The sequence below is a fragment of the Mirounga angustirostris genome, unplaced genomic scaffold, assembly GCF_029215605.1.
Source record: "Mirounga angustirostris isolate CCGP_5_RB_7025 unplaced genomic scaffold, mMirAng1.0.hap1 SCAF_8, whole genome shotgun sequence".
NCBI lineage: Eukaryota > Metazoa > Chordata > Mammalia > Carnivora > Phocidae > Mirounga > Mirounga angustirostris.
This window is the reverse complement of record NW_026991716.1, coordinates 76,301,681-76,320,719: the sequence shown is the minus strand read 5'-3', so window position 1 is coordinate 76,320,719 and position 19,039 is coordinate 76,301,681. Positions and strand designations below refer to the sequence as shown.

General features: G+C 38.7%; 1 protein-coding gene across 6 annotated transcripts in view; it reads right to left on the bottom strand.

Moving 5' to 3' along the window:
- PM20D2 (peptidase M20 domain containing 2) overlaps nt 1-18,070 on the bottom strand; it is a 38,904-nt gene extending 20,834 nt beyond the window's left edge. Inside the window, exons 1-8 of one of the 6 annotated variants that reach the window (XR_010413693.1) lie at nt 17,148-18,066; nt 14,721-14,869; nt 12,221-12,363; nt 10,763-10,917; nt 8,513-8,648; nt 7,338-7,445; nt 2,033-2,145; nt 1,188-1,456 (exon numbers count right to left, since the gene is read on the bottom strand). Coding sequence is in view for 4 of the 6 variants with exons in the window: in XM_064597862.1 (XP_064453932.1) it covers nt 4,315-4,511; nt 7,338-7,445; nt 8,513-8,648; nt 10,763-10,917; nt 12,221-12,363; nt 14,721-14,869; nt 17,148-17,603 (1,344 nt within the window). In the remaining 2 variants the exon portion in view is untranslated. Of the gene's footprint in view, nt 1-1,187; nt 2,146-3,025; nt 4,512-5,470; nt 6,380-6,921; nt 7,111-7,337; nt 7,446-8,512; nt 8,649-10,762; nt 10,918-12,220; nt 12,364-14,720; nt 14,870-17,147 lie in introns of those variants that run through there. The other 5 variants (XM_064597863.1, XM_064597864.1, XR_010413692.1 and 2 more) reach the window with 5 other exon arrangements.
- Nucleotides 18,071-19,039: the final 969 nt, after the last annotated feature.

Genomic DNA, 19,039 nt, shown 5'->3' with positions numbered 1-19,039 from the left:
GGTGACACAACAAATTGATAGAAGTTCAAACTCGGATGTAATTTATTGTTCACTCAGTGGGGTAAGGTCTAACTTAGTCTTTGGCCTAAACAAGGTTCTTATCTAAGACCCTGACCTTATATTTCTATTTTATATTCCTGAGGTTTATTTTTTAAGGTGATTGGATACTTTGATCCACTGAACTAACAAAAACTAATCTTACATTTCCATCCCTGGAAAGAAGGATTGGACTCTATTTTGAAAGCCAGTCTAAATTTTTCTCATATGAGACACTTATTCTTCAGCCATAAGAATCTAAAGACCTATTCTATTGCATTTTAGTTACTATGTGGAATTATTTTGTATTAAAGTTGAAAATTCTTTTTAGAGAAAATTCAATACTATAATTATGTATTCTCTTACCATGTACAGTTTACACTGGCATTTTTCAGCTTCTGAGACTAGTAAAACATTTTTTAAACAACACAATTTTAAAAATTCTCCATTATATGAGTAATATGACATTTATTTTCCTCTTTAGTTTTTTATTTTAAGTAAACTCCACGCCACATGTGGGGCTTGAACTCACAACCCTAAGATTGAGAGTCACATGCTCTACTGACTGAGCCCGCCAGGTGCCCCGACATTTACAGTTTAAAAGCAAATCATCATCTGTAAAACTGATGAATTAATAAGAGAATAATATATCACAAGGTATTCGAGAAATTGTACTTTAGCTTCATATATTTTCTTATCTCCATGTATGCTGAAAACAACCACAAGACAACTGCTATTAAACATATTTATTACCATTTCAGATTTTCACACACACTTTAATATGTACGTATTAAAATACTACAGGAACTACCGTCACCTGATGGTGGTAGAGACTGCTTACTTGAAAATATTAACTTCATACATATCAAAACGCATCATCCTCAAATGAACTGCAAAATGCCTTAAGTATGTTGAAGCGATAAAGATGGAGTTTATCATACTTTACAGCCATATAAAGACTCGCTAGCCAGCACAAAGATAACGGATTTATTTTACAATGAAAATGTGTTTTGATAGTTTGGAAGGCTAGTAATGTAGGGCACTTTCCAAAAGACTGAAGAGATGCTTTGGGTAAAAAGTAAGAAATGTATAAAACAAAACTATCAGAAAGATTTTTTTAAAAAGAGTATTAGAGTATTAGACAATCATCCTTTAAAAAAAAAGACTTTTAATATCAATTTCTTCTATCCAACCAAACTGACATGACTCAGGTATTTTTAAATATTTTAGAAACACTTCCTCAAAAATTTACAAGACAGTACCGTTCAGATGTTCCCTCAATACCTGGGTTGCTCAGACGAAGTAAATCTTCTGAGAACTCACCACCAACCCCAAGTGTTTTCACGCATACGCTTACTCTTCTTACCACCTTGAGCTTAGAAGTAGGCAGTCCTCCACAAATGTTCACTGAACTCAGCTACTGAAATTACAACAGCTAAAATATCAATATATCCATAACTCAACAGGCCTTTGGAAGACTGTGAGAAATCATAACACTGTCAGTTTATACAAGTATTCATAAACACATGAAAATGTTCTAGTTTACCCTACATGCCTCAGCCCTTTTGAATGCTATACAAAGAAGTAATTAAAAGGATAAACTTCCTGAGTAGTTCCATAAAATATGGATAATATTTAAAAATGAAAAGCAGTCTAAAAAGAGGCAAGCTAAACATTAGCTATACTGTGTTATTATATGGCATAGACTAATTTAGTAATTAATAGTCCCACATAACTGTTTTATTCAAGTTGCTGTCAGGCCTGCTTTTAAAATTAAGTCACTAAGGAGAAAACATTTCCAGTCGGTAATTATATTTAAATCATCAATTTGACTTCTACCTTTTAAAGTCTATTAATTTAACAAAGATAGCCAAAAGTTGGTATTTGAGGAAAAGACTTTCGGTGCAGGTTATGAACAATGAAAGATCATTAAAAAGGCGTGTAACAGAAGTATTTTCCATAAAAACAAAGACACCTCAAACACGTCCACTCATACCTCTAGTTTAGGTGAGAAACGAGGTCAATCTTGAAAAAAAAATCATATAATTTTAAACTTCGCACCAACTCAGCTTGGCCTTTCTTCCCCCCAAGAATCAGGATTTAGTGTACCTGAAGGAAATTAAGTATAAGTATATTGAAAAGATACTGGTTTCCAATAATACACAGGCATATTGACATATGGTATCAATATATTGATGTATAATCTAGTAGAGGAGTAACAACGGCCACTGATGCTAAGTGATAATTAAGTGTCATCATTCAAACGATTTCTAGGAGAAAAACTTGGTTGCTCCTTTCCTCAAACGAGGATACAATTTTCCTCGAAAACAAGATACAAAATTATAAATTCTGAAAGGTCCTATTTGTTAACCTCCTAAAAATAAGCAGTCACCTTTTAAAAGTATAAAGAGCTAAATATAACCCTTCCTTGTCTAAATGTTCATGTTCATGTACATGTTCACATGTAATCTAGTGCTTCCTTTATCTTCCAGAATCTCTGGAGATTTAACGTATGCTGAGAGGACCAACCAACAATGGTAATTTAAGCCAAGTAGAAACGTTTATGAAAATTCAGCACCGTTACTGAGGAAACATGCTGCTGAAGTATGGGGGTATAAAAAGAGCTTAGTTCCAAAAGGAAAATCTATCATTACAAAGGCAGCGGTCTCTTACATTCAAATGGCATCATGAGGATTAGTGATCATTGGTTCCTCTGAAATGAGATTTTTGACTCCAGCATTTATGTACGTGTTTATTTATACTTTATAGTGTAATGTGGCTCAATTAACTCACTGGTACATAAAAAATAAAAAGGGATGAAAAATCTGAATTGTATTAAATACAATTGAAGTAAAATAATGTGAAATGTCAAGGTAAGCTCTAGTACTAAAAAAAAATGTACCTCTACATAGGTTCTAGAGCATCAGTTCTCAACCTCTTTTCTGACATGATAAATCCATGCCATATCCCAGTGAATAAACCCGTATTCTGACCAAGCTTTTTTTTTTTTTTTTAAGATTTTATTTATTTATTTGACAGAGACACAGCGAGAGAGGGAACACAAGCAGGGGGAGTGGGAGAGGGAGAAGCAGGCTTCCTGTGGAGCAGGGAGCCCGATGCGGGGCTCGATCCCAGGACCCTGGGATCATGACCTGAGCAGAAGGCAGACGCTTAACGACTAAGCCACCCAGGTGCCCCATCCTTACTTTTTTTTAAGATTTTTATTTACTTATTTAACAGAGATAGCACAAGTAGGCAGAGTGGCAGACAGAGGGAGAGGGAGAAGCAGACTCTCCACTGAGCAGGGAGCCCAACGCGGGGCTCGATCCCAGGACCCCGGAATCATGACCCGAGCCAAAGGCAGACGCTTAATGACTGAGCCACCCAGGCGCCCCTGAGGATTATTATTTCTTAAACATCATTTCTTTTTTTTTTTTTTTAAGATTTTATTTATTTATTTGACACAGAATGAGAGAGACAGAGAGCACACGAGAGGGGGGAGGGTCAGAGGGAGAAGCAGACTCCCCGCTGAGCAGGGAGCCCGATGCGGGACTCGATCCCAGGACCCTGGGATCATGACCTGAGCTGGAAGCAGTCGCTTAACCAACTGAGCCACCCAGGTGCCCCATCCTTACTTTTTTTTTTTTTTTTTAATTTTTATTTACTTATTTAACAGAGATAGAGAGCACAAGTAGGCAGAGCGGCAGACAGAGGGAGAGGGAGAAGCAGACTCCCCAATGAGCCAGGAGCCCGATGCGGGGCTCGATCCCAGGACCCCCGGATCATGACCTGAGCGAAGGCAGACGCTTAACGCCTGAGCCACCCAGGTGCCCCCTGACCAAGCTTTTCAAACATTGGAAGGAAAATAAAGTATTACAGCAACCGAGCCGGGACGTAAACCTTGGGGCGACCCGGATTACTCCGCTCGCTGGGTTGGGCGGAGGGTGCTGGTGCAGATGACACCCGCCCACCAGCGCCAGCCCCACACCGCGGTCTCTCACGCAAGGACACTTATCCGAGCCCAAGTGAGTCAGTAACAACGGAATGCTAACCTGAAATTTTCTCTAATTCGTCTTTAAACAGTAAATCAATCGCAAACAAAACACAAACGCTTTGTATGAATAACAATGAACTTGTGACACTTCACAAAAAAACAGGAGAATATTATTAGTGTGTCAGTTACCTGTTAACAATCACTGTTCTATAGAATGTTATCGAGGCTTTAGAAAATAGAACCATGTTCCTTAGAGCGCGGGACTTTTTTTTTTTTTTAAGATTTTATTTATTTATTTGACAGAGAGAGAGATAGCGAGAGCAGGAACACAAGCAGGGGGAGCGGGAGAGGGAGAAGCAGGCTTCCCGCCGAGCAGGGAGCCCGATGCGGGGCTCGATCCCAGGACCCCGGGACCATGACCGGAGCCGAAGGCAGACGCTTAACCGACTGAGCCACCCAGGTGCCCCTGAGCGCGGGACTTCTGTAAGGAATTTAAAACCTGCAGTTCAGACATTTATTAAGTTGATAATGAGGAAACTAATTCCGTTTATAGAAACTGGCGATCTTGGACATATTCCAATTCTCCGCCGGAAGCCTCTGCTGATCCCTCTCCGGTTTGTAAAATATATACCAACCATGGCTCTTTGAGATTACAAATAATCAGACAAGGTGTGTCACAGGAGAGCCAGAGCTCACGGCTGATGTGAAGAGCTGGAAGACTGGCTTGCATAGAGGACAGACTGAGGCATCAGGAGAGCTGTGGCTCACAGTGAAGTAAATGCTAAAAGAAACAAACTGCTGAAGGTACCAGAACGCCAGACGAGGACAAACCGCCGATGCACTGCAAGGTCAACACCAGGGCCCTGCCAGCTAAACCCCTTTCTCTGAGTTTTCAGTTGGCTTGCAGGTTTATCCTAGGAGAAGATCTGATTGCATGATGTGAGTCAAAGAAGGACCGATTTTATTTTACTGTTATACAGCACAGAGACTGGTAAATTTTTTTAAAATAAAGGGCTGGACTGTAAATATTTTAAGTTTTACTAGTCACATGACCTGATCTTGGTCTCTGATATATTTTTTTTTTTCTAGGACTCTTTAAAAATGTAAAGATTATTTTTCGCATGCTAGCCATATAAAATCGGGTGCTTGCCAAATGAGGCCATAGCTTGTAGTCCCCCTTGATATAGAAGAAAAGCAATTCTCAACTACTAACTCTTCTCTTTTTTTCAACTTTAAATAATTTCAGAGAGAATAGGAATTAGAGGTTCAAAGGACTGTAAGGATGAGCGATCTAACTTTCCAAATGGGGAGCTCAAGGCTCAGGGGCCCTGAGTGACCTGCTTGGAGCAGAGAGACCAAACACTTGTCTCTCTTTGACCTTCCATTTTTGGAATACACTCAAATTTGAGGACTCCCTTTAAAATGAAGTATACTAGAGCCTTACTATATTCACAGCTTAAAGTATTTGCTTTACCAGATACTTTTTTTTTTTCACATTCTTTTATCATGTTCAAGAAATTCACACTCAGAACCAAGAAAAACTTACAATACTTTTAAACTAGTATTGAGATAGCATGGGGCTTGAGGAGGCTTAGAATTCTGTCTCCTAAATTCAGTAAACTGGACAGGATGGCTTCTGAGTCGAAGCCTGAATAGGGCTGCTGGGTAGAGGTGACCAGTTATATGACATTAATATTCAAAGCAAATAGACTTTGCTCCTTTCTCATTAAGTCCCTCTAGAACACACTGGGCTACCAAGCAAACACTTCACAGAAATGAGTCTAACCCGTCTATATTTTGTCCTATTACAGAAATATGGAATTAGGAATAGCACTTTAATGCCACTTCTCAGAGTTAATTAAAAAAAATTTTTTTTCTTATTCTTTGTACCTGAGTTTCTAGTTGTTTCCCACAGCATTTCTGATTAAAACCTGCTTTTATTATCAATGAAAAGATTCTCTAAACCAAAACAGATATAGTCAGATATTCAAAATGAACGTTCCCTAAATTTAGCACTTGAATTTTAAACTATTTCACCACCTTATATCAAAAAAGAAAAAAATCTTTCACGGGTCAATTCTGAATATAAAGTTTGAAATCCCTTGCATCTTTTAAAATACACTTATACAACAATTAAATATTTAATTAATATTATTAATCAATAATATTAATTAAAATAATTAACATTTATAAAATATTATCACTGATAAACCATGCATCATCCAAGTTGTTTAAGAAATGCCATCACAGGGGAGCCTGGCCGGCTCAGTTGGTGGAGTGCGCGACTGTGATCTCACGGGGTTGAGTTCGAGCCCCATGTTGAGTGTAGAAATAACTTAAAAATAAAATCTTAAAAAAAAAAGAAAGAAATGCCATCACATATCAGCTCCTAAAAGATCACAATTGCATCAAACACAGATTTGTGAAAATTTTCATTTTATTTATTAAATTAATTTTTTAAAGATTTTTTTTTTTTTAAATTTATTTATTTGAGAGAGAGAGAATGAGAGACAGAGAGCATGAGAGGGAGGAGGGTCAGAAGGAGAAGCAGACTCCCTGCCGAGCAGGGAGCCCGATGCGGGACTCGATCCTGTGACTCCAGGATCATGACCTGAGCCGAAGGCAGTCGCTTAACCAACTGAGCCACCCAGGCGCCCTTAAATTAATTTTTTAAAAGTAAACTCTCCGCCCAACATGGGGTTCAAACTCATGACCCCGAGATCAAGAGTCACGTGCTCTACTGACTGAGCCAGCCAGATGCCCCTGAGGTCAGGTGTTTTTGCCACATCATGTCCTCATTTTTCAGATAAGAGGAACTTGACTCCCTTAAGACTAAAAATTAAGGATGCCTTTCTCCATCATTAAAAAAGATTAAAGAAAAAAACTATTACTTCTTAATGATCCGTAAGTGGCTCCTAGATCTTCCTTTTATTCTACTGTATTTAAAAACTCTTCTTGAAGTTTCAATTTAAAGTCCTCTTTGATTCTCTGTAACAACTCTGGTTTAAAAATAACATCCAATGCAGTCATTGCCAAAGCTTTGGCGGTACGTAAAGTGTAGAACTGAGCTTCCTGTGATCCTAAAAGGTGGAGAAAATAAATGAAGAAACCTCCATATTTATTATAAATTACTGAACTGTTTTCAGGTTAGCACTCGATACCAAACTGCCTCTCCAAATGCCCACCACAATACAGTATTTTCTGAGGTCATGTTAGATAATGAAATAACAATAGGCTAAATTACATGGGCAGCTATAACCACAAAAAGAGAGCATATGCCAACACGTTCACTTCTAAGAACACTTACCTACAGCTTCCGTATATTGTTCTGTATGATTTAAGGCATCAGATCCAATGTAAAAATATGGATGAATCCCAGGAACCACAAAAGTAACATTTCCAAAATCAGTAGATCCTTGGAAAGGCACAACAATCCATGAATTTCTAATTGCTAGTCCAATGAACACCAGACCATACTTATCCAATCTCTACAGCACCTGACATGATTTACCATTCCTTTCCTTCTAGAAATTCTCTACTCCTTTGGCTTCCATGACTTGAATCTCTCCTGATTGTCTGGCTTTCTGTCTCCTCTAACTGACTTCCTCTGCCTGTCTCCTAAGTGCTGGTAATCCCTAGGGAGTCATCTTTGGGCATCTTCTCTGTGTACTTGAGTGACCTCAAAAACTCCTGTGTTTTCAATCACCTTTCAGATATTGACATCTTCTCTATCTCCAACCTAGACATCTTTCGGGGGTTCTGGATTCAATAGGCTACTGAATAGCTCCCCTTAAAAGTCCTATAAGCACCTTAAACTTAACATACTAATAATATATACCAACATACCATACCCCAACCTGCTTTCTCCTGAACTCCTTATCTCAATAAATGACATTAACATCCCATTTCTACGGCCAACTCCTTTTGAGTCCACCTTGTCAACATCTATTATTATATTTTAGGAGAACACTCTAACATGCAAACATATTAGTAATGATGCTTTTAAAAGGAACAAAATCTAAAATAACCCTCAATACACTTATAACTATTTAAATTCTAATAGTTGCTTACTAAACAACTACTAGTAAACAACCGTAATAGTCACACCTCAAAAACTGGAATGCCCCCTTATAACTTGCTAGCCTGTCTACTGATGACTGAGAATGAATTAAAATTGTAGTTCTCCTTTAAGTAGCTTACTTAAAAATTAGAACTAAGCAAATTTAAACACTAGAAATATTTAGAATACAAAGGAAAAAGTATGCTGGCTATTTCTAAAAACAAATCTGCTCACTTAACACTTTACATTCACTGAAGAGTTCATTAGTTTCTTTCCCCTAACCATTAAGTTTGTGAAAAATATTATCAAAAACAAGAGCAATACCCCCACCTCCAAAGCTGCTAAACAAAACCATTTAACCAAAGATGATATTTTCCTTCCCCAAACAGCACAATATAGTATATATGAAGGAACCTAATTACCTGAAGAGCCATTCAACATTGCATCTTCTGAAATAAATTCTATTCCAAGTTTTTTTCCGTTTTCAATATAAGCTTTCCAGAGGCTCTTATTGGGAAGAACATTGTAATAATCATGTGCTCCACCTTTAATTTCTACCTAATAAGAAATTATAAAACAAATTTTGAAATAAAAAACTCATTCACTATCTAATTTTTAAACCAGCAAGAGGTTTAAGGGCACACTTTCCCTTCCAGATATAAACTCTCTCAAATATTTTACCTTTAAAAAATATGTATTTTCTATAATGAGACTTCCCTAGGACCCTATCTCCTAATGTGATATATGTACCAAACCACACAATGTCACCTTGCTCTACTGGCCAGTGAGTCTCAACTTTAGTAACTTCAGTAGGGTACAGGGGGAACCCAGGAATCTCCATGTAAACCAGCACCCCCACGTAATTCTGATGCAGGTGGTCCAAAAACCAGACACTGAGGAACACTGAGCCCTAGGCTGTAGCCTCTAAAAGAAAAAATTAAGCTTTACTCATACCCAAAATACAAGCCAACACTGACACCACTGCTTGGTCCGAAAGCTTTAAAGGTACCCTGAGAGAAAGATAGAGGAGGTTCACAATGAAGAAGGGTTGACTACGGTCGTCACTTATTATTTATTTATTTATATTTTAAAAGTAATCTCTACAGCCAACGTAGGGCTCAAACTCACAACCCCGAGATCAAGAGTTGCATGCTCTACCGACTGAGCCAGCCAGGCGCCCCTGAGTCCTCACTTATTAATTTCAGTATTTCAGTGTATGAAGATTTACAAGCAGTTTATAGGTGGCCAGTTAAGAGGATTTACAGATTTTGTTTTGATTAAATCCAAATGGGTAACAGCCCCTCAAACGAAAGGTAATGTCAATAACACTAGTAAAAGCCAATTATAAAATGGCAGGGTGGACATTTCTTCTGTTCTTAGCCAACATCTAAGTTAGAAATAATGACCACCTGGTCATATATTACAAATCAGCCAATATATTAAAAATGTAAGTAATTATATTACATTTAATATAATTTAATTTATATTTAAATATTAACTTATATTATTAAATATAAAATTTATTATTTTATAATATATTATTTTAAATATTTAAAATATAATTTTTATATTATTATATAAAATTAACAATTTTTTCCTCTCTGGACATTTATACTGCCCGAGAATCACTGCTACTGTGAGACACCATTCACTCTCTGAGTAAGTCATACACCTCCAGTCTAATGAGAGCAGAAACAAGTAAGGGAGTAAGGATGAGAGCGAGGCCCTAACTCTTAACAAACACCTCATTTAATTCTCACAAGAACCCTAAGATAGATTATATTATCTCCATTTTTCAAGAGAAAATGGAGGCCTAAACATATGAAATAATAATAAGATAGTAATAATGTTTCCAAAAGTTACAAAATCAGCACCAATCCAGATCTTGACTCTCCAACTGGACTATAAGCTCCTCCCAGGGCAAGAATATGTAATACTCGCATTACACTGGATGCCCTGTATGACTGCTATAGATGTCACTGATTTTATGGTTCAAATGAACAAACTTTCCAGCAAGCCGTAAGTATTTATATCATTACTGCACATACCTATAACTTCACCAAAAATAGCTTTCGTTGATTTTGCCATAAAGTTCCCTTTATGGGAACTATACTGAGTAATTCTGAAAACATAACTGCCAATAAGGAAGGTTATAACTTGCAAAAAAGCAGGGATTATAGTTCAGCCCTATGAAGAGTTATTCCAAGAACAGTGTAATAAGAGGACTGTAGTCCTCCCTATGTGGGCACTGAGTAAAATAAGTAAGAATTAAAGACCTTCACATCACCTATTCAGTCAATTGATTTTACATATTCAAAACACTGCCAAATGATAAAGGAGCAAGGTAGGTTCTAATCTAACTTAAAAAAAAAAAAGACTTATTTATTCATTTTAGAGAGGGAGAGCTCATGTGCGTGTGCACCTGCGGGGTGGGGGAGGGGCAGAGAGAATCTCAAGCAGATGCTGTGCTGAATGCAGAGCCCCGTGGAGCTCAATGTCACTCACGACCCTGAGATTATGACCTGAGCTGAAATCAAGAGTCTGATGCTTAACCAACTGAGCCACCCAGGCGCCCCAGGTTCTAATCTAACTTGGTAATATTCTAACTAAACAACCCCAGCCCACATATATACTTCTGATTATAACTTAGATTAACTCTTAAAAGTTCTTACTGTACACCCAGTAGCCAAAGCTGCAGCTCTGAAGCAATCTTCTGCCTTTTTGGTCAAAACTGGAAGTTCTTTCATTGAGGGTGCACGGAAGTAATAGATTAATTCAGAATAAGAGGGAATGATATTGGGTTTTACACCACCACTTTTTATTATGCCTATAAAAAGAACCAAATTACTGAAATTCAGCTTGGAGACCATTTCTTTAGGTTAAAATACACCTATAAAGTTTTCAGCCAATATGTACATGAAGAAAAACAATTTAAATTTACTAGCCTCACAGATATACCAATCAAAGATTTTGATGTGTTGTACAAAAGTTTCTATACATAGGGTAATACTTTTTAGCTAATAGGAAAAAAAATTGTCTATATGTACTTTATTCTAAGGAATTTATATAATGTTAAGAAATTATGTTGCATGACTATAAAGAAACTGTTAAAAAACTTTTATAATTATCCAGCCTTCTGAAAGAGACGTTTATTTCAGTAGGCTTCACTACAGTTGTACATTTTGAAAAACTTTTGACCCAAGGGGGGAAAAAATGGTGTAAGGTTCTGTAATTACCCTCATACTTCCAGAATCCAATGAATATTTTAAATGGCATTTAAATTATGGGAACATAATTTTTATACCAGCAAGAAACCAATGCAGGTCAAAGATCACTAAGCACTATTAATTGTCAAAACAAATGCGTTTATTTGGAACTACACTGAGAAGGAAGATTTAGCCATTCAAAGTAATAACTAAAATAGATATACAAAATCTAAATTTATATGACCTGCTCTCAAAAATATTATTTCTACATATTTCTCTTAAAAAAAAAACTAAGAAAATTGGTAAACGTACCACTATAAACTAATTTCAGCCTGTAACAAAATCAGGTAAAGAACAGATATTAAAGTGTAACAATATCCCATATCATGAGAAAATAAACTAAAAAATAAATTGGTACCTTCAAGATACTGTCGTTACATTAAGGTAACGCATAATTTATCATTACATTAAGGTGATACTGTCATTACATTAAGGTGATACGCATAACTTAAAAAGATGTTACTCAGGATTAACAGCACTTGAAAAAATAAAACCAGTAACCCTAACTGTTTTTAAATTGAGGAAATTATTTGCTACCATTAAAAGACAGTGAGGATAACTGGAAAATCAAGATTCAACTTTCAAATACCCACAGAAAGCATGTATGTCCTTACGTAAAACCATTATTTCTAATACTCAAAATGACCATTCCATTTACGCATAAATTCTCTTAATTGTCTTCTTACCCAACATATACAAACATCCTAGTATTCTGTCACATGAATTTCTGAAAATGTTTAAAAAGTTTGGAATATTCACATGAAGTACGTAAAATGTTTCCAATTTTTAAAACTCAAGCACCAATTACCTTGCACTGAAATATATTAAGCACCGTCTATTACACAAAATATCTGACATTCGTACCATGAACTCTCCAGGTTGGTTTCATTTGCTGTCTCAACACGGACAGATTGTTGTAAGCCAGGACAGCAGCATCTAATGCATTTACTCCTTCCCAGGGATATGCAGCAGCATGAGATGCTTTTCCGTAGTATTTCACAGTCACGCTAGGAAATCAAACATCATTTGGAATTACTCTTTTCAAAATCACTAAAGAAAATCCAGGTACTGTAATTAGAATTACCCAACAAGTATTCAGAATTAATTCAGACTGCTGGAATTTTTATTCGCAAATCATTTGTAGAAATAATGTAACAATTTATGTACCTTAGTTATAGTTTACTGTTATGTAACACAGTGACTGACACAAAGATGGCATTCCCCAAAAGAGAGAGAAAAAGACAACTTTGCTCAGTCGACCTCCTGTGCGAATTAAATCTGTATACGACTCAAGTCAAACAAACATGCAATTCTGTGTTAGGTGCTGGAATTACAAAACAGTTGGCTCCTGTCTCCTCCTACATTGCATTGTGATAACTTCATATCAAAGGTCTGCAAAACTCAGATGATTCTGTCTTAAGGGTGGGAGAAGGTAAAGGAAAACCGCAATAGGTGACAATTTGAAATGCGTTAAGACAGCCTCTGAATAGCAGATTATACTCACAATATTGTAAGATACTCTAGCATTGTCCGTTGTTCCTAATATTTTATTAGTGTTCCAAAACACCTGTGTCACTAGTATCTCAAAATTTTATCAATTATTGTTGTTCTACTTCCAAACAGTTCTCATATCAATCTAACTACTCAGATACAATAAAAAAAAATAAGGTTTAAGGAAAGGATTGCATATGAAATAGTTTATTTATAAACATGACTTGCTTAGACAACACTTTTTAAGCCTAACTAATAGTATCCACATTTAAATTATTAAAAAGCTACTCTAGACTTATTTTTTTTTTAATGGACTAGATTCAAGAGTCCTTGGTATGCTCGTATTTCTTGACAAATTCAAAACATTCTGTTAGCAAAAGAAAAACAAGTGAAAGCATCCAAACACATTTTTAAGATTTTGTTGGATACTTGTTATTTCCTTGATATATATCTTATCACCGTTATATTGAAACTGGAATTTTAACAAAACTGGTGATAAATATAAAATGGAAAAGGACAGTCTTTATGAAAATGGCTCTAGCACCATTTCTCCCAGGGCCCAAATCTATGTACAATTAAAGTACAATAAACTACAGGGAAAGAAATGTTAATGGTCATTTTATACCAACATTAGTATTTTAGCATATTTTAAAACGTATTTTAAAAAACATATTTTACGATGAGCACCGGTTGTTATATGCAACTAATGAATCATCGAACACTACATCAAAAACTAATGATGTACTGTATGTTGGCTAACTGAATTTAAATAAAAATATAAAAAATAAAAATTAAAAAAAAACAAAAACAAAACATATTTTAAACAAACTGACATGGAATAATTTTTAAGACATATTCTTTCATCTTCGAAAGCAAAAGCCAGACCAACAATATATAAAAAAAAAAAGAAGTAAAATGTCAGCATCAGACAAATCAGAAAAGTATATACTGACAAATTCCACTAAAATCCACAGCTAGTTAGTTTCTGTATCCTCTCTCAGAAATATAATTTACCGTCTTCGTAAAGAACTCAGATTACAATCAAGTATAGAAGTGTGTTTTCTTCCCAAGTCTAATAAAGCTGCCTCTTACAAATCTATTCAGTTGCAAGGACAACCCCATATTAAAGGGTAGATATTTTCCAGAAAACAGCTTGCTCAATTTAAAGTAGAGTATGTGGGGGTGCCTGGGTGGCTCAGATGGTTAAGCATCTGCCTTTGGCTCGGGTCATGATCTCCAGGTCCTGGGATGGAGCCCCGCATCAGCTCCCTGCTCAGTGGAGAGTCTGCTTCTCTCTCTCTCTCTCCCTCTGTCCCTCCCCACCGCTCGTTCTCTCTCTCTCAAATAAATAAATAAAATCCTTTAAAAAAAAAGTAGAATATGTGTTAGGACGCCTGGGTGGCTTGGTCTCTTAAGTGTCAGACTCTTGGTTTTGGCTCCAGTCATGATCTCACAGTTGCAGGATTGAGCCCCACCGCGGGCTTTCTGCTCAGTGTGGAGTCTGCTTCGGATTCTTTCTCCCTCTCCCTCTGGCCCTTCCTGCTTGTGCTCTCTCTCTCTCAAATAAATAAATAAATAAATAAATAAATAAATAAATAAATAAATCTTTTTTGAAAAGTAGAATATGTGTCAACATTTGTTTGCTGTTCTAAAGGCACTGTTTTAATAGTCTAATTATGAACACCATATTAAATCTCAACTAGAAGAGGCTTACCAAATGTTATTCAAAGGAAATCAAGTAAGGCATCACATCATCATTTTTCAATTTATTTTTTAAATGTATAAATATGGAGTTTTAGTCTCCAGTTAGGACATGTAAATATTTTAATAGTCTGTTTTCCACGAAGGGGCTTATTTCAACTTGATTACTCACTCATGTTCAGCCACATCAGGTAGATAAGCAGCATTCTCTTGGGATGGGTGGGCCATAAAAACAACATCAAGATTTTTAAAAGCCCCTGCTTCAATTAAATCAATTTTGCCACCACCATCTTCTTCTGCAGGGGTTCCCAGGACAATTACCTAGAAGGAGATACCTGTGTCAGAGCAAAACCACAACAAAAAATCCTCGGAGGAAAATATCAAACAGGTTCCCTTGCATATGTATTCACAACCTACATTAAAGTCCTTAAACTATGTGGAGAGAGGTTTTGTTCTCTGACACTTCAATAATGCAGGGGGCATAAACCTATGGTGCTAAATTAACCACAAATTTTAATTTACACTATTATACCAATTCGGTGACACATATGCACTAAAGCTACAACAGGAAGCTTCATTTTGTAACTCAATTTTATATAATTAATGGCAGAGATGAAAAAGAGATAAATTCTATTTACTGAGCTCCTCCAAATTCCTTAGGACTTGTTTCTTAAAGCTTCTTCTTGACTAAGTCTTTTAGTAACGTATATAACTACTCATAAGCACTCTACTGGTAAAGAACTTTCCAGTTACTTCCTAGTTATTCCCACAACAACCCTGTGAGGTAGGTGAGCCATGTGTGTCATCTTTTCAGGGATGGTGGTTTGGAGGCAAGGGGTGAAGTCACAGGACACAAAGCAAGTCTCTAGGCAAAGCAGGGATTAGATGTCCTGATCCTCAGGCCTGAACTCTGGTTCCTTACTGAGATACCTCATTAGAAGGTCTTAACTTATTAAACTTTTAGGAAGAGCATTAAATAAACCTTAACACCACAGTTAGAAACAGCCGACTATTACACAAACTTACTAATTCGATTCCATCAGTTCAACCAGGCAGAATTACTGGTCACCAAACACCTAATTAAACAAGAGAGAACTTTACAGAATATACATTTTACTTTGATATTTAAGCTTAACTTCTTCAATTTTTAAAAACAAAGAAAAATGATCTATAAACAACCAATACGGGCGCCTGGGTAGCTCAGTTGGTTGAGCGACTGCCTTCGGCTCAGGTCATGATCCTGGAGTCCCGGGATCGAGTCCCGCATCGGGTTCCCAGCTCAGCGGGGAGTCTGCTTCTCCCTCTGACCCTCCCCCCTCTCGTGTGCTCTCTCTCTCTCTCTCATTCTCTCTCTCAAATAAATAAATAAAATCTTAAAAAAAAAACAACAATACACTTTCAAGATCATGTATAGGAATACAATGAAACAGGTTGGGGAAAGGCTTGGCTCCTTAAGGGAATCAACATAAATTCCATTTTCAGAGAGGAAAGATAACCTTGCTAAAACTATGCAGTACCCTTCAAAAGTGTACATTTCCCAAAGTTGAACCTTCTTTGGAAGTCTAGAAACCACTCAAACTCTTACATTAACCTACTTTTTACTCTGAGTCCTTGACTCCTTAAATCTGATGACTTCTCAAGTTAAATTTTGCTGACTTCCCTGAATCTTTCATAAACTTGGCTGAAGTTAAGCATCTCCAGTGTTTCGTGCAATGGCAAAGGACACCACCCCCCAACAAAACAAAAACCTACCCAGATGCAAAATCAAGCCCCCAGAAGCAGAAAAGAGAAGGCAGCTAAAAGAGGCTAAGCCACAAAAGATGTAACTGTTAAAAGAAAAGTTACTGACATTGGAAAAAAATGGGCTACAGAATATGAAAGAAAACCTCTGTCTTGCCCTTAAGCCGAATGGAGACGAATGTATTTTAGTTCACAGAACGAAGGATATACCATCTGAAAAAACACAGCAACACGAGATTACACTTGCCCTATAACAAACATAAACGGCATTTCCCCCACTTAAAGAAGGAGAAATTTCTTAAAATCATGAAATACTAAAATTTAAGGATGAATTCACCTATGCAGTAAAGGTTCATTCACTTCCCCACTTTTTGTGGGGAGGTTTGGTAGTTCTAATGACTGAAAATTTCCTATCCAAATACCAATGATTGGAATCACAACAGCTCCTATGACTGCCACAAACAAAAGAGGTTTTGGAGCCTCGTAACGAGGGACTATAGGTTTCCCTACAATAACTACTTCTTCCAGAGATTGCACAACCTTGTCAGCAAATTGCGGTTACCTCTGTTACCAAAAATAAATCACAGCGAAAACCAGGCTCGGTTCTAAGTTCTTTCCTTAGGGAGAGTCTACTCAATCGTTTACAACTACGTAAGAGAAAACGAAAAATCTGAAAAATGTCGCTGGGCCGGGAACTCGTGAACTACAGGCTTTTATCCAGGGGTTCCGTCTTCCGGCAAAGGCGAGGCCGGGACCCCGAGGGGAGCGGACTCGCACGGGAAGCGCCGGGTCCTGCGATCCCCGGGTCCCGCCCGGCCTGGGCAGGCGATGGAAGTCCCGAGCCAGGGCCCCACCTCACCTTCACCGGCGGAGGCGGCCCGGGGAGGCTCTCCAGGGCCCCCTTCACGCCCAGCGCGGCCGCCGCCCCGACCTCGGCGATCAGGTTGTGGCCGCAGGCGTGCCCGATGCCGGGCAGCGCGTCGTACTCGCAGAGGAAGCCCAGCTGCAGGGGGCGCGGCGCCGCGCCGACCCCCGGCGGCCCCCACTCGGCGCGGAAGGCCGTGGCCAGGTGGTAGTGCGGCTGCACGGACCACGAGGCGGCCGGAGGCTCGCACTCGAAGAAGCGTGTCATCACGCCGTGGGCCCGGTGCTCCTCGTAGGCCAGCTCGGGCTCGCTCCAGATCGCGCGGCTCAGGGCCCCCAGCCGCTCGGCCGCCTTGTCAATGCGCTCCGCGGCGCGCAGCTTCAGCAGCTCCAGCTCGGAGACGCCGGCACAGGCGCCCCCCTCCACGGGCCGCTCCTCTCCGGGTCTCATCGTGCGCGCAGCCGGTGACCTGCCAGCACTCCGATAGACTGCCCGCTCGGCGGCTCCCTCCTAGCTGCTCACCGCTTCCGTGCACGCTCCGGCGTTCGCGAGCACCCGCCGGAGGCCCAGAGATCGGCTCCGCGACTCCCGGGAGCACCGCCCCCGAGCCCCGGGACCCGCCTCCAGCTCCTCGCCCGGTACAGGGTCCGCCCCTTCTGCTCCCGGCAAATGCTCCCGTCCGCGGGAGGAGGGGAGTGGGGGAGGGGAAGCTGGCAAGCGCCCCCAGGGGAGAGCGCTGGGACGTAGTGCTGTTGAGGGACTCGTCTCTCTTCCGTCTCCTTGGCTGTGCTTACAACTGAATTATGCTTTAAAGTCATTATTACTTTTCTGCTGTTGCTTATTTCCCACAGCAGCAGAATGAGGACGGTTTTATTGGTTAATTGGCATCAGACACAGACCAAGTGGAACATAGTCCTTGAAAAACGCCACTCTCCTTTCTAGAATAGTAATAAAAAAATTATACAAGGTTTTTAGTTCATAAAATTAGATGTCAGTATAAAAATGCTATACAAGAACAGTGGTCTATAGACTCCATACTCTTTTTAAAAAAAATTTGTTATGTTAATCACCATACATTACATCATTAGTTTTTGATGTAGTGTTCCATGATTCATTGTTTGCGTGTAACATCCAGTGCTCCATTCAGTACGTGCCCTCTTTAATACCCATCACCAGGCTAACCCATCCCCCCACCCCCTCCCCTCTAGAACCCTCAGTTTGTTTCTCAGAGTCCATAGTCTCTCATGGTTCGTCTCCCCCTCTGACTCCCCCCCCTTCATTTTTCCCTTCCTGCTATCTTCTTCTTCTTTTTTTTTTTAACGTATAATGTATTATGTGTTTCAGTACTGCCCTCACTGTCTTCTCCTTGAGGTTGCTGTATTATCTAAAAGCTGCAACTACTCTATAGTTTTCTCTTTAGAGTGACACTAGTGTCTAGAACAGCACCTGGAATATAGTAAGGACTGGATATGTATTAGCTATTAACTGTTATAGTCTATTTGAGTAGAGTAGAACTAAGAATTTAAAAAGGGATTTTTGGGGGGGGGCCTGGGTGGCTCAGATGGTTAAGCGTCTGCCTTCGGCTCAGGTCATGGTCTCAGGGTCCTGGGATCAAGCCCTGCATAGGGCTCCTGCTCTTTGGGAAGCCTGCCTCTCCCTCCCCCACTCCCCCTGCTTGTGTTCCCTCTCTCGCTGTGTCTCTCTCTGTCAAATAAATAAATAAAAGAAAGAAAGAAAGAAAGAAAATGAGGGTTCTTTTTTTAAAGCCCAAACTAAAGAGTTAATAAAAAGATTTATGGTTGTAAATATTCATACCATTTTGTTGACTTGGGTGTTTGATTTGAATAGTAACACCTATGAAAGAGAACATATGACCAGTTTCATTT